Here is a 16,412-nt window from a genome sequence, read left to right on the forward strand (position 1 = left end):
TCAGGGAGTGCAGACATGCACATGAAGATTTGTGAATAGGCAGCAAAATCGGGACGGGGGCACAGGATATGTTGTAATTATCTTTGTTAATATTTCAAGACTGAAAAAGATCCAGCTTAGAAAGACAGGGTATTTAAACTACTACGCTAAAGTAAGGGAGCATACCCCTTTGCTCACCCACTTAAACCTAATTTAATAAGGAGTCAAACAGAAGTATAGGGCAATGGTTCTCAATTTTTGTTTGTATTATTTTGGTACTATGGACCACTTCTAAAGACAAGCCATCTTTTGGAACTCCTACCGTCTTCTTCCATTCTCATCCACGTCCTCCCCATTCCCTGTAGTAACTATAATGCTATAATACAGGGGAGGAAAGAAATTTTAAAATAGTAGTCAGAATACAATATTACAATTGATTTAGTTCAATTTGGTCCATATGGTTGCTTGGTTATATACCCAAATTGTTTATGTGGTGTTTATTTCTTCTTCCTGAGTGTAGGATTTTACATTAATACTGGTCCCTTGATGCCTGCAGCCTCAGCTACTGCTCTCATTTTTCCAGGAAACTTAGCACTTCAATTCTGTCCTGATGTATATTTGCTCCTCCTTCAATTTTTATGTTTTAAAAAAAATACTGTTGGATTTAAATCAGAGAAATACATGATCAAGAAAGACACAAAGCAGCTGCTCAAGAAAAAAGTTTGGTGATTGTGTTATTATTTTATTAAGCATTTACTTGGTCAAAGAAAGTTTCAGAGTAACAGCTGTGTTAATCTGTATCTGCAAAAAGAACAGGAGTACTTGTGGCACCTTAAGAGAGACTCTCTAAGGTGCCACAAGTACTCCTGTTCCTTAAGTCAAAGAAGTTTCTGGAACCCATAAGAGTGCTAGACTGAATGACGGCTGAAGTAGTAAGCTTCATTGTTTGAATACTGACCAATGCTTCACCACTGTTACAGAAGCAACCCTGCAGACCACTATTTGCATACAGGTCATTTACAAGCCTATGGACCACAGTTTGAAAGCCACTTATGCAGAGAAAGTCATTTGCCAAAATCTTGCTTGCTAGTGATTATTTTTTCAGTGAAATGTCAGTTGTCTCCTTTGTTACACATCTGTACTTTGGCTCTTTGCTAAAGTGGATAATTGACAGTAAGTGTTGATTTTAGCATATGGTTGAGCCAACTCAGATAAAATGCTCACTCATGAAACTTCACCCAAAAGTTGAAATGAAACTCTTTGATTTATGTTATGTTCTGTTATGTTTTATTTTTAATTTTTTGCAGTGGTCTATGTGCTTCTGGTTTGGGGGCCAGAAGCAGAAGTAGAGAAATATTATGACAGAGCCAGTTTTTGCAAGATTTCCAACTTAATTCTGTAGACCCAAGAGATTCAGATATGCTTCAAAAACCATCCAAACTTTGGAATAAGATCCCTAGAGAAACAGTGGAGGCACCGTTTTTTGAGCTAGATTAATTTATCTAAACAAAACACTTGAGAATATACCATGGGGAAATTACAAAAGAAACAAAATTGCAAAATATCCAGGTCCATATCTTAACACATTTTAAATATTTTCAAAAATATATAAATGCTCTTTTTTCAAATAAAAAATTATAAGTTAAACATTAAGTTTAAAATCATGACAAATTAAGACTCTACAGAGAAGACTTTGGGAAATGGGTCATTGAACAGCTGATCACATTTTAAAAATATTAGACAATATCTTTCAGTCTCAAATGGATATTTTCTTTTTCCCTAAATCAGGGTGGATGTGCCTGGGTTAAGCAATCAGGTGATTGGGCAGATGCAGCAAGCATGGAAGCAACTACATTTTGGCACCACAGCAAAGGGTCTACCTGATTCACTGATTAAAAAGCCAAGTGGTAGAGACATTTCCCAAAGAGAGAACAGTCTCGTTTTTTCCCCCAGCTCTCCCTGAGAGTGCCAGTCTCCAGCCTCTGTGTAGTATCTTCCAAAGCCTGTACATGGTTTTTATGTCACACTAGACATCCAGTTTTACAGATAGGTGCTGTAGTTTTCTGTGGTGGCCAACTGCAGGTACTCTAGGGTGCCTTTTCGGTAGCTGGCCACCCGGGAAGGCTCACGCACGAGGACCCCTTCAGTTTGCCTTTTCTCCAGACACTCTGTTATCATCCCTGCTAAGTCATCTTGCAACCGTTGCTGATTCTCCCTGGAAATAGCAGGAGAGGAAAGATTTCAGTGACTCATGCAGTACAGGTAACTAGGATCCTTAATTCCCAGGGGATACCTTCAAACACACCTTCAGAGGGAGTGCCAAAACCCTAAAGACGATTCTCTCTGTTGCTCTTTTTAAAATTTCTTTAGGTTAAAAAAAAAGTGCTTAGTTAGAAAAGAAATGTACTGAAGAAAATAGGCCAGGACTATCACTTCCTAAGCCCACAGATGGGATCTTTTGGGATGAAAGGCACTAAATAAATGTAAGATACTATTAATTATTATTTTTATTGCAAACGTTTTGAGAATTAGGTCATGTCCCATTGTACAAGTTCAACACTCTGCCCATTCATTCATATCTACCTAAAGCAGAAGAGACTGCCTTTCTCTCAGGGGGTAAGAGGTAATTTTTGTTAGGGTCTTTCCAGACCAGAGAGCATCAAGTTTTCTTGAGAGATTTGTTGTACAAACACTCATCTGTTCCCCAAAAAGGGAACAAAAACAATACCAGTTGATTTAACTGACATAGCTAATGAGAGATCTTAAATTGCTAATTTACAAACTACCATTTACAGTATGTAAAGGAATTAGTTCAATCTGTATTGAAACCCAGTCACTTCTGAGGTGTATCACAACAGCTGCATAAATAGTACACAGCAACACTACACAACGGGATAGGAAAGGAAGTGAAGAAGAACTCCATATCTCACTGAAACTATTTAGAAAAATGTAATCAGCTAGACTTGAATTTGATCATGTCGCTGGAACTTAATGCCCTTTGTATTGAGCAAAGTACATCTTAAATTACCACAAGTGGTCAGGAACTCAGTTTTATGTCACTTCTGAAAGGCGGCACTTCAGTGTCACCACATTCCTTTACTTTGGAAACTGACTCAATGTTAATTCAAAAGGAAGACTGTTACCTACTTGGGTCTGATTAAACCAGGACATCAATCTAGTAGTTTTTCCTGGTAACTCCTCTCTTATGCTCCAGAAACTGAAGTTTTGTTCAGACGTTTTTAAAAATTGAGTCTCTAGACCTTATGCCTGTGAAGGTTATCTTCAAAATGAGAACCCAATATAAACAAAGAGGTGCCTGAGTCTGCAGGCAACCTAAAATGGTAACAAAGAAGTGTGAACTGCTCTCATTCATCTCATTTTGGTATAGAGTCTGAAGCTTAGTGATGACAGTTTAATGTTAATGTTAGCAACTGTTTCGCTAGTGATCAAATCATACAAGAAAAAAGAAGGGAAATTACATAATAAAATCTGCACATTTTATTGTGATTGGCATCTCATTTTAGTGTTACAAGTCATTGGAGCTTGGACTGGGGGTAAAGCTTGGGAGAGTATCACCACTCTTTTTTCCCCCAATCTGAACCTGCACCTACTAAATCAACACCCCTTTCTGGTGAGTTTTCCTTGAATGTCTCCCATCCAAGACCCTGATCTAGTAAAATATGTAAGCCTATTAGCAATCCCAGAACTAATGCTGTTATGAATACTTGCATGTGTTCATATACACATACACTGCTGTGTCCTTGACATGAGCCCAAGGAATACCAAAAAGTATAGTAAGTTAAAAATTTTGTGGGGAGAAGTGCACTTCAGCACTTTTGGTGAAGGTTGAAGTGCAAGGCCTGAGAGCTTCTTTCTCCCTTCCCACAAATAAAGAACATCTTACACAGAAGGAGGTGTTGGGAGATTATACTGCTGGTCCTTCACCCCTGTCAGCCAATAGGTAATCTCAGTTCCTTTGCCCTAATATGTCAGAGAAGAGAGAAGCACAATTTAGAGATTAGACAAGCACAATATATGATTTATATGCTTTATATTATACTGTATTATATGATGGTTGTATTATCTTTGCTTACTATATGTAACAGGCACCCAGAGCATAAGATGGGCACCTATCAAATTTTATAAACTGAAACAAATAAATGTAACAAAGCAAAGGTGAGCAAATTAATAGGCCTCTCTCACCAGGCCCATTCATCACTGCCTCCTCTCTAAATTTTTATTACCAATTATATATTTTCCCTACAGTACTTCCTGGACATCTGTTTTGCCTTGACTCATGCCTCAAATGCTTTTTCAATGGCTATATTAACTCTAGAGTGGTATCTCCATCACCCTGTTACCAACAGATACATCTCTCTTGCTCTCCTGCTGTTTGTCTAAGATAGGTGAACATCTCAGGTATATGATACCTTTAGATAAGTTTCATTCCTGTGTGTTTGTAGGCATGATATATGTTACCTTCAGGTAAGTCTTTCCTCTCACTTTATACTGGAAATGGCAGTCTGTCCTCTTCAGGATGGCGATAGTAGACCCACTTACATGAATCCGTAAAGCTAAAAATAAACAAACAAGCAACCAATGTTTGATTTGGAAACAATGCATGAACATGTTCATTTTCTGTGCAAACCTGTGCTATGGCAGAGGTGTATCTAATTGTCATTGATGTCTTAAGACTCATTCTGTGAGCAAATGACATTAAAACTACCCATATATTGGTGAACTCAAAAATAACTACTGCATCACATAACATTATATATGAGGAAAGACTAAAACAATTAAATAATTATAGCTGGACTAACCAAAGCCTCAGGATAGAAGTGATAACAGTATTTGCCGGGGGTGGAGGGAGGGGTAAATATCAAGAAGGGGAAGGACTGGGAAGAAACTGAGCAAAGGGAAGAAAATTTAGGCTGTCTCCCAGGAAACATTCCTAGTTGCAAAACTATTAGACTGTGGGATATATATTCATTTATATGTAATATAATAAAGATGCCCATCCAAGTCACCAGGTGCCCAACATAATCAATTATATAATAAATACAATTAAATTAAATCTCAGCAGCATTAAAATGACCAGTTCCACAGGAACTGAGCCAGCCAGGCACCTACCTTCTTCATCAACTAGGAAGCAAGAACTAAGAATAGGCCTGCATTTTCCAGAGTGGAATGGACGAATGGACAATTTGATCTTCTATCTTTAAATGTCTATGCTTTGATAATAAAGTTATTCTTGGCTGGAGAAGGAACTCTAGATTTGAGCACATAAGTAGCCTACTGCCAGATTACACAGAGAGGTGAGCTTCAAGTCTTACGTAAACCTGTGGATTCCATCCTTGAAGCTGTGTTAACCGTGTCTCCAAATAAACAGTAACGAGGCATCTTAATCCCAACCACACCAGCCGCACATGGACCTGAAAGCAGAGGACAGGGCACGGAAAGAGAAAGACAGAGAGGCTGTTATTCCATGGGAATTCAGAGAAGCCTTTGAGGTCTCACACATGCCAGAAAGAAACTGAAACTTAGGAATTAGCATGATGCCATCATAACTATTTGAGTTATCTGTTAGTGTCCGGGGGTGGGTGAGTGGTCTCATCTGGAAGATGGCACTTCTAGTAGCAGAGCAGGGGCATTGGGGTCAGCACTGATTGAAAGCACTATCTACATCACTTTGTACAGTGTCTGGAGGTCTCACATCCAACTGTAGACCAGGCCTGTCTCTGTTCAGCTTGTAAAATATATTAAATGTATTAAATATATTAAAAGATTATTTGAATATATTTCTATACAGACAAAAATGCAGAAGTATTAGCATAATTCGTAAGTGTCAGCTCTGGAAGCAGGGGATGGAAAGAATTAACAATTATGGAGAAGTTTCTGGTGGTGTCTTTAGGGCCTTCCCAAATAACTGAATTGTTATATTCCTTCTCTGGTGATGGACATAAACTACAGAGTACTGAAACAAGCAAAAATAAAAAGATAAAGTTTCCCCAAGTACTTGGGCTCTTTGGATTATCCACAATGCAACTCTAATAAAGTAAATCAAAAATTGATTCTCAAGTAGGCCTGGTGAGAACATTTGCCTCAAAAGCATTTAACACAGGCCTGCTTTTCAGTGGGGGAGGAAAGGTCTCTAAGGACTCAGGTGGGTATAACGTCACTAACTCAAACTCATAAGGAACTACAGAGTTTGGTTTGCTCAGCTACCAGCTTCACAGAGGTGGGGTTGTTAAATGGTATGGGAGCAGGCCAATGGTCTATTTAAGTCCGATGCCCTTCCTCCAACAATGGTCTTTTATAGCTGATGTTTTCGAGGAATGTGACTGACAGTGCTTCTGGCCAGTTGTGTGTCATGCTATGCCATAGTCCTCACAGAGAATCAATTTATGAATAATGAAGCATGAGCACTTTTAACCATTGTTTACTTTTTGATCTAGATAGAATAGCTATGTCATTCATGTTCAGATGCCATGACTCCATACCAGAGTGAATCCCAATGCGAATCCAAACAGGCAGGCCTGGAAGATGTCGTAATTCAAAGGACCCCATGAAACTAAGGATATCCAGTGCCATCATAGAGATGTCCACTGCGTGGCGGTTGCCGTTTCTGTTTGGTAAGCCACTCACCACCATGTACGCATCACCAATGGTCTCCACCTGTGGAAACAGGATTAACAGTTACCATTCCCAGTTACTGGAAGATGCATATAAATTGCAGATGGAAAAGGCCTGTTAGAGTCATCTTGTTGATCTCTTCCTTGAAAGTGAAGGGTTGCCAAATTCCTTCCAATTAGATAACATCTTTCTAGTGGTGAAGTGCTTAGTACACAGCATTCTAGGTAATGAATCTGTGACCACTTGGTATCAAAAACCATTTACAGAGAGCTATGTGAAGCACATTAGAGAGACGTAATCTTGGCCTGTACTTCTCTCATTTGTCTTTATGTAGCGTACTGGTTTTGAGCCTTTGTTACCAAATTCTATTCCAATTACTTTGTCTGTGATATTTTATGTACCCTGATTATTATTTAAGTGTAAGTGAGGCTCTGTTCACCTTGTAAACATCATGATGGTCAAGAATGTGGTCAAAGTTCTTATAGATGTCATTGAGCATGTCCACCACTTCCATGGGGGTGCTGTATTGGCATAGCGTGGTGAAGCCGACAATGTCACTGAAGTAGATGGTTACTGCTTCAAACAGCTCTGGCTCTACCCGCCCTGTATCCTTCAAAGATTTTACCACTGGCCTGTGAAGAAAGGTGGAAGGGAAATAGAGATAAATATACCTTCCGCTTTAGAGTACAACTCAGCCTCCTAGACCTGACAGCAATACGTGTTTCAGAAATAAAGGTTTAATAAGTAAACAAACCAACATTCTAGTGATGAGTTCAACGGGCACTTGGAAAGTCAGACATGCTAGCATTTCTGGCTACAAGAGCCTTCTAGATTATGAGCTCTTATTTAGATTGTAAACTCCTTGGGGAAGAGACTTTTCTTATTTTTTTGTAAAATGCTATGCATCCCTATGCCTTCCTATATATAATAATTGAGAAAATCCATATGGAGAAGTTACATGCATCCAACGAAGTGAGTATTAACCCACGAAAGCTCATGCTCCAGTATGTCTGTTAGTCTATAAGGTGCCACAGGACTCTTTGCTGCTTTTACAGATCGAGACTAACACGGCTACCCCTCTGATACTTGAGAAAATCCAGAGACAAGACTGGATCAGGCAGGCAGTCTCCTCCCAAGACGTGCTTTCAAGTCTCTAGCTTGGAATTGTGCACACTAAAGCCAAGGAGACACAGGGCTTGTCTACATGGCCCCACAGTTTTGCCTATGGGGGTCTGAACTGCAGCACACACTTGTGTGCTGTGCTACAACTCCCCTGTGGATGCTGTGAGTACAATCTAAAAGGTACCTAGTTTGTACTAATTTAGTCCTGTTTAAAGAGGACTATGTTAATGTGAAGTAGTTAGTTCACGCCCGCAGCATCCATATGGAGAAGTTACAGCAGAACACACTAGAGTGTGCTTCAATTCACACCCTCATCATACAAACTGTGGGGCTGTACAGACAGCCATACTTCTTTCTACTTAGTTCCAATCTGTCTGGTGAGCATCTGACAGCTCTGGAAGTTGAATCCAGTTTTCAGTGTCCTTTTGCACACATACACTTTCTCTGTACATCTCGTTCTTGACAAGACTGGGGGTGTTTGGCTTTGTGTCCTGGCCAAATTCCAAGTTGGTTAATTAGATTCTGCCTCCCTGAATTCCCACTCCTGTTTCAGTTGTCAACGGCAGTCTGTCATTTCTTCACATCCTAGGGCTTTGGAAGTATATTAAGCTAAAGCGCACAAAGACCATTTTAGTGCAAAATAAGAGTGTCTACATGGGGAGCAAAATAGATAGTGTTCTTTAAATTCACACCCTAGTTTACTCCAACTAAATTCCCTAAGAAGACAAGACCTTAGTGGTGGTGTTTGCTGTTGAAACTGCTGCTGTATGCCACCACAGAGGTGGCTGCATTTCTGTAGAAGGTGAATTGATTCCCATATATATCATTTGTAAAGCTTGTAAAAAACTTCAGGATCCCTGAGGATGAAAGGAGCTAAAGATATGTAGATATTACATTCAAAATTCATAGGTTATGTCCCCTAATTAACTGAAAAGTCATCTTAAAAATAGGTATTAATTCATTTTGTGAAATGATTGTTCATTGTACTCCCAAGGACCTCATTTCATCCTCAAGCTAGTTTTTAAATCAGTTTGTCTGTATGGCCATCATCATGTATAATGATTACACGAAGTCTGGGAATCCATGCTGTTTCAAATTATCTCCAGATTGTTTAGCCCTCTGTTCGCACATGGCACCTACAGGTCCCCTCTAGCATCCTCCTGTAAGTCTTTCAGATGTGACACCTAGATATACGGAGGAGGACTGGTTTGGCCAGTTCTAGGCAAACAACCCTCTTCAACATCATTAGCATTTAAATAGATCACTTATTGTATTCGTCATGGTGAGACATGCATAAGCTAGAAAGTGCTCATCTGTTGCAAGACAACTTTAAATTCTTGAGTTACAAATCTTAACTACAGGTGAATCAGAAAGGGCTTGCCACAATACCACCCTTCTCCACTCAACCACACTTTACAGATAACAAACTGAGGTAACAAACTAACACTACAGAGACTACACTGCATAGTTAAAAGTCACAGCTATGCCGAATAACTCTGTAGCATAGATGCACCTCCACCAACTGAAGGGATTTTCCCGTTGGTGTAGGAATACCACTTCCCTAACAATAGCATTCTTCCATCAACATAGCTGTGTAACACTGAGGATTAGTCATTAAGTTATGGCAGTCTGGGGCTTTTTCACACCCTGACTGATGTATCTACGTCAACCTGATTTTAAGTGTAGACCAAGCCTGGATTTTTTCTCCCATCTTTGAAATCATTAAGTAGTATTTTAATTTTAGATCAGATCTGAGGGTTTGAACCTCTGCAGGTACTTCCTAGTTAAGGCTCTGATTTAGCAAATAATTTTAACTTTAACCATGTGCTTAAGTGATGCGCTGAACTGGAGCTTAGACATGGACTTCCTGGGCACGGGCAGGTCAGAGCAGTTCCTAGTAGCTGACAAACTGTCGAAACTTTGAATCTCTGTCAGTGCAACAATGTCCCTTTTCACTCTCTGCTGTATATTTCCCAAAGATCCTGTGTGGGGAATCAGAAAGAGAAGAATGCAGAGGGAAGGGGAGCCCTGCAAATTTACCATCTGCTGAGTGGGTAGATGGGGGAACTAGAACAGAGAAAGGTGAAGCAGCCTTTGATCTCTGGCCTGGTCTACAGTACGCGTTTAAACCGATTTAACGCCGCACCATCCACATTACGAGCCCTTTACATCGATATAAAGGGCTCTTTAAATCGTTTCTGTATTCCTCCCCAATGAGAGGAGTAGCGCTAAAATTGGTATTACCATATCGGATTAGGGTTAGTGTGGCTGCAAATCGACAGTATTAGCCTCCGGGCGGTATCCCACAGTGCACCACGTGTACCGCTCTGGACAGCAATCGTAACTCGGATGCAGTGGCCAGGTAAACAGGAAAAGCCCCGCAACTTTTGAATTCATTTCCTGTTTGCCCAGCGTGGAGCTCTGATCAGCACGGGTGACGATGCAGTCCCAAATCCAAAAAGAGCTCCAGCATGGACCGTACGGGAGATACTGGATCTGATCACTGTACGGGAGACAAATCTGTTCATCAGAGCTCCATTACAGAAGAAGAAATGCCAAAGCGTTTGAAAAAAACTGGCTACACAGTGCTGAGTGACAAGCGTAACGGAAAGCCCAAAGAATCAAATGGACGCTCATGGAGGAGGGAGGGAGGGGGGACTAAGGACTCCAGCTATCCACAGTCCACAGCAGTCTCCAAAAAGTATTGTGCATTCTTGCTGAGTTCCCAATGCCTGTAGGTTCAAACACATTGTCCGGCGTGGTTCAGGTATAAGCTACAATTTACTCCCTCCCCCCCCACGTGAAGAAAAGGGAAAAAATCATTCTTGACTTTTAATGTCATCCTATGTGTACTGAATGCTGCTGGTAGACGCGATACTGCGGCAAAAAGAGCAGTATCCGCTCCTCTCCTCCCCAGCGGCAGACGGTACAATATGCTTGATAGCTGCGCAATACCCTGGCTGTTCAGTGAGCCGCGGCCGGGGCGGGCGCCTGGGTAAAAATAGGAATGATTCCTGGTCATTCCAGTAATGGTACAGAACGGCTGGTAACCGTCTTCACCATAGCAACTTGGGGCTGAGCTTCAATCAGCCTCTCCTTTCATGTGTAAAGAAAGATTCTGTACTGCCTGGACTACATAGCAGCGGGATGCTGGGCTCCTCTCCCCCACACCGCTTAATGCTGCCTGACTATCATTGCAGCTGGAGGCTGCTCTCCCTCATTTTATCTAACTAACAAGTCACGTTTCTTATTCCGCATTCTTTATAACTCAGACACAAATGAGGGGGACACTGCCACGGTAGCTCAGGAAGGTTGGGGAGGAGGGAGCAACGGGTGGGGTTGTTGCAGGGGCAACCCCCATGAATGGCATGCAGCTCATCATTTCTGCGGGATCTGACACAGAGCAGCTGTGCTCTCCTGGTTCTCTGATACACTGGTTCTCTAGTACACTTGCCCCATATTCTAGGCAGGACTGACTCTATTTTTAGGTACTATAAAGGAAGGATTGACTCGGGAGTCACTCCCATTTTTTGCCTTTGCACCCCCAGCCAACCTCAGCCAGGGCACCCATGATAGCAGCAGACGGTACAGAACGACAGATAACCGTCATCTCATTGCCAGTTTACAATGGCAGCAGACAGTACAGAACAACTGATAACCATCTCTGCTATCATGCAAAACAAATGAATGCTGCTGTGTAGCGCTGCAGTATCGCCTCTGTCAGCAGCATCCAGTACACATACAAGTGACAGTAAAAAAAGCTGAACGGGCTCCATGGTTGCTGTGCTATGACGTCTGCCAGGCAATCCAGGGAAAAAGGGATGAAATGATTGTCTGCCGTTGCTTTCACGGAGGAAGGAATGATGACACATATACCAGAACCACCCGCGACAATGATTTTTGCCCCATCAGGCACTGGGATCTAACCTAGACCAAGGGGCAGGGGAGACTGCAGGAACTATGGGGATAGTCTACGGAATAGCTACCCACAAGTGCAACACTCTAGAAATCGATGCTAGCCTCGGACCATGGACGCACACCACCGAATTAGTGTGCTTAGTGTGGCCACGTGCACTCGACTTTATACAATCTGTTTTACAAAACCGGTTTATGTAAAATCGGAATAATCCCGTAGTGTAGACATACCCTCTGATTCAAAGAAATACAGGATCAGTGTTAGGATAACCTCCAGCTTTTAAAAGAGAGCGAATATCTGTAAATAAACTGCAAGTGAGAACTTTCAAAATGGTAGACGACTTTTATGATAAAAATTTTATGTTTCCCTAGAGTCATTAATCTTGGAGGATCCCAAAGCACTTTACACACTGTAGGTATAAGGATGATTTCATCCACTACTGAAATACAATAATTTCTGGGACAGAATATGGCAACTCAGTAGCACACAACAAAAACAATGCTTCCATTTTGAAAGAACGAAGACCTTCTCCAAATGAAACTCCAGGCTGATTTTAGGTTAGCAGAATATAATTCTCCAAGTTGGAATTTGTTAGGAACACCAACACTGACCCCACCCCCATTTACGTAAACAGAGACATTCAGTTATGTTTATAAATTTACTTTGATTTATAACTCTAATACCAACAGAGACACATTTAAAGCTCTGAGTGTCCCCATAACAAATTAAAATCACAATATTAAATACAAGCATAAATTACATTGCTCTCATTTTTTCCATCCACCTCATCTACAAATGGACCTTGTAGCATGTGATGGAGTATACCAGGCCTTCCCTGCCCCCGTGCTGGATGCATCACTACCCTGACAAATTTGCCTAAAGGCAGAGTGTCGCATGGGAAAGAAGGGCCATGAGTGCAGATCTCCTAGCATGGCCCAGAGAAGCCACTCAGGCTCTGGTCTTGGCAGAATCAATAAGACTTGGTCCTTCAGCAGCTAGAAGAGCCCTGAGGAGGCAGTAGGCAATCAGACTCCCCGTCTCCTTCTGCTAAGAGGGAGCATGGGGGGAAGCTGGGGGATGAGAGCAGCTCCCCAGTGTTAACCCAAACCATCCATGACAAGGTCTGGGGCTCACAATTTGACCTCACCTTCAGTTTAAGCATGCAACAGACTCTTCATTTTTACTGAAAGGTTTAAAAGCCCAGGTGGCCATCTCGTTAGATTAATTTCAACTAACTGTTACTCATCTAGCAAACGGCATATGGCACAAGATACCTTGCTCCTGGCAAGCTGTGACATAGCTTCTCTGGAAAGCTAGCTGATCTGGCAGACCACATGAGAAGCATGATCCAGAGCAGATCAGGCTTCAACGAGAATAACATGTTGACCGCCCAGTTTCTTCTGTATCAAGGTCTTCTGTTGACCACAATTGCAGCAGTACAGTTTAGGGAGAGAGGTGGTCTCATAGGCAACCAAGTCCCAAACTATTTAGTACTTTATAAGTGAAACCCAACCCTTCGACTCCACTTGGATATCAACAGGCAGCCAGTGCAGATCCCAGAGCACCAGCATTATGTGCTCTTAGTGTGAAATTCCACAATAAGCAGGCAGCTGCATTCTGTACCAGCTTCAGTTTCCAAGTGATATCAAGATATAGCTCCCTGTAGAGCTCATTAGAGTAGTCTAGGCTGAAAGTGACAGAAGCATGAACAATGGTGGTGAGGTCTGCCTGCATCTGAAAGAAACTCTCCCATTCATCTCGCCAGATACAAGACTCTTGGCAATAGCTTCTAGCAAAGAACCCTGGAGCAGTCATCAGTCTAACAAAATACCCATATTACCAACATGTTCCATAAATGGCTGTCCCTTCATCTGGGGATCTGATATAATCTTTGCAAATTCTTTTGATAGTTTCCCTCAACCCACTCAACCTCAACCTCAATCTTATGTCTGTGATGCTTCAGCCAGCTAGCTCTCAGCTAGCTTGCCACAAACAAATCTTTCTTTGCCTCCTGCACAACCATGGCATCAAAAAACTGTAGACGTTCTTAATGTTCCAGTTGGTCTAATTAGCACAAAACTTCCTCCTGAAGTGCTCTAGCAGTCACCCCACTTGCTCCCCTTTTGCAAGTCATCTGTAAACCATGGCAGCGTAGGAGATGAAAAAACTGTAAAAAAGAGGATGTTGGGGATACTGTATTAACAGCTGTGGACAAAAAAATCATTATAAAGTTCAACCAGGCCATGAATATTATGGTCTGCTGGCAAAACAGTATTTTTCAATCAGAGCCCTGCAGAACCAAGCCAAATCCATCACCTCAAGAGGAGAGGACTCTCCTAACGTGGGTTAACAGTCAGTAAAGGCTAAATGGTAAAGACATGGGATCTTTAATCACCTTACAAGTTCAGGACCTAAGTCTACAGCTCATTTGAAAGGTGATAATGCCAATCATAGGCAAAAAAGAATGAAAATGGGCCAAATTCTGCTTTTAGTCACTTGTTATAACTCACAGAATATTTTAGCCCATTTTGTCTGACCTGGATCTCTGGAGGCAAGCACTGTGAACTGTTACAATTTATTCTGTGGAGCAAGTATTATTCACACCTTCATGCTCACTGTGGTTGGAGCCTCCCACAATGATTCTGATGCATTACACCCCAGTGGGCCTCACAGTCAATACTGAACGCTTCATACTGCATGGAAACCCCTGCTGGTCAACACTCACCGTGGGAGCAGCATGAAGTTAAGCCTGTCCGCTCTGTCCCTTTCTGCCTTGTAGAGCTTCGTCCTCTCCTCTACCAGATGCTCTAGGTTCCGAGAATACAGCTGCAGACGCCGGATCAAGGTATCCATGTAGTTTTCATTGGTCTGACTGTGGTAATTACTGGGAACAGTGGTAGGGAAAAGAATGAAGAAAGCACATTGGCAGGACACGGGCAAAAGTGAGCTACAGAAGGTTATTTCAGAGTGTGGCTTCCTTGCAGTTAGAATGGAAATTGCTCAAAGCTCATAATTTCACCTCTTAGCAAAGGTTTATTTTTAAGGCATAAAGGCCTCAGGCCCACCCAGGTCACCCTGTCTTGCCCCAGTTCTCCTGGCCCTGCTAATCTCCACAGTTTCAGGTCACTTAAAATAACCTGAGACACAAATATTCAATGGGAGAGAATACCGTGGAAAGCAAGAACCCTGAGAAGAAGCTAGAGGCGATAGGAGGCAGCAAATTAAATATGAATTTGCAGTGGGATATAGCACCAAAAAAAGCCAATGCAATTTGGGGCTGCCTTTGCAATGGCATCTTATCACCAAACAGGGAAATAACAGGTTGTGGGTCATATTTCACTCATTGAGATCTGCTGGTTTCCACTGGTGGGACCTGGACTGAAGATTCCCATCAATGGATCATCTGCCAAAAGCAGAGATGAAATAGCACAAGCTATGCTTCACTTGCGGTCCTGAGCTAGCAGATGCAGCCTATGAAATAGATGGGGCCAAGATGACTGGAAGATCCAATAATTCAGATTCTGATAGAGCCTTGGCTGGATTTTAAAACTGCCTTTTCCCCAAGCAAAACATCCATGTTAAGGTGGCAGTGGAACCAACTGCCCTCTCCTGGGGTAAGCCCCCTTCTAATTCAACTGCCTCTGCAGTTGTTGGGTGTGAATTGTGTGTTTCTCCATGCCCCTGGAGGTGAATCGAACTATTTTTCTGCACTTCTTTGGTGTGACCTCATCTGGAATGTTGTGTTCAGTTACAGACACCACATTATCAGAACAATAATGACAATCTGGAAGTTCAGAGAAGAGCAACACAAATATAAGCATGCAGCTGGTGGGACAGACTTATGGGGATAGGTTTAAAAGTTGTGAAATAGTCTCTGAAGGGAAATGGCTGAAAACCCATTGCTTGGGACTTTTAAATAACTAGATTAGAAAAAGTATGGTAGAGAACTCATTTCACTCAAACCCTATAACTACCTTACTCTGGGTAACCTGATCGTTTCAATCACCTTCCTCCGTGGTCATTTGAATCCATTAATCTCACCAAAACAAGTCACCTAAACTTTTAAATCATCTCATCCCCAGAATATCCAACTCCATTAATTTCCTGAAACCTTGACATCATGATCCACTATCGGACACTTGGGTAGTCCCTATTTACACAATATAATAATTTGGGCTCTGGGTGATCATCTCTCTCACACACGCACATCTGCCCCAGTCAAGTGAGCTCTGTTTTTCCACTGATTGAGTCATGCTGCATCAGAATACACACCTAGAACTATCAGCTTCCAAGCAGCTGGGAGTTCGGAACACAGTGCTTACCTGAATATTTTAGCAAGAGTGCTCTCAATTTTCTTAAAGTCAGGCCTTTTCTCTGGATCTTCCTCCCAGCAACTTTTTACAAGCATATACACCTGAGAACGTACAACCCAGGGAAAATTCAGGTGAGCAGTTGCAAAGAAGGGTAATAGGGTTAAACAGCAAGATCAGGATCTGTCCACTACTCAGTATGGAATTCCTCTCCCATCCCTCTTGGCCAGTAACTTATTAAAATGTGAGCAATTGTTATTAATCTGTGACCAGGGAATTCATTATAGGCACCTTACAGCAACACTCGCTTCATGTTAGCCACTGGTCAGCAGACTGATAATACTGACATTCAGTAATGACTACCAACCTGAACAGAATTTGAATCAGTGGTCCATAAATGAAAGCCAAGTGAAAGGATCCAATCCCCCAACCTGGTACCAGACTGTAATTAC

General features: G+C 41.8%; 1 protein-coding gene across 1 annotated transcript in view; it reads right to left on the bottom strand.

Moving 5' to 3' along the window:
- Positions 1 to 1,971: 1,971 nt before the first annotated feature.
- The window catches only part of GUCY2C (guanylate cyclase 2C), a 69,839-nt gene continuing 55,398 nt past the window's right edge, over positions 1,972 to 16,412 (bottom strand). Inside the window, exons 20-27 of the mRNA XM_032803145.2 lie at positions 15,973 to 16,064; positions 14,376 to 14,534; positions 7,052 to 7,244; positions 6,480 to 6,654; positions 5,313 to 5,411; positions 4,459 to 4,553; positions 3,884 to 3,960; positions 1,972 to 2,194 (exon numbers count right to left, since the gene is read on the bottom strand). Coding sequence (XP_032659036.2) covers positions 2,020 to 2,194; positions 3,884 to 3,960; positions 4,459 to 4,553; positions 5,313 to 5,411; positions 6,480 to 6,654; positions 7,052 to 7,244; positions 14,376 to 14,534; positions 15,973 to 16,064 — 1,065 coding nt within the window. The 3' untranslated portion in view covers positions 1,972 to 2,019. The remainder of the gene's footprint in view (positions 2,195 to 3,883; positions 3,961 to 4,458; positions 4,554 to 5,312; positions 5,412 to 6,479; positions 6,655 to 7,051; positions 7,245 to 14,375; positions 14,535 to 15,972; positions 16,065 to 16,412) is intronic.

Source organism: Chelonoidis abingdonii, chromosome 1 (genome assembly GCF_003597395.2).
Source record: "Chelonoidis abingdonii isolate Lonesome George chromosome 1, CheloAbing_2.0, whole genome shotgun sequence".
NCBI classification, from domain to species: domain Eukaryota; kingdom Metazoa; phylum Chordata; order Testudines; family Testudinidae; genus Chelonoidis; species Chelonoidis abingdonii.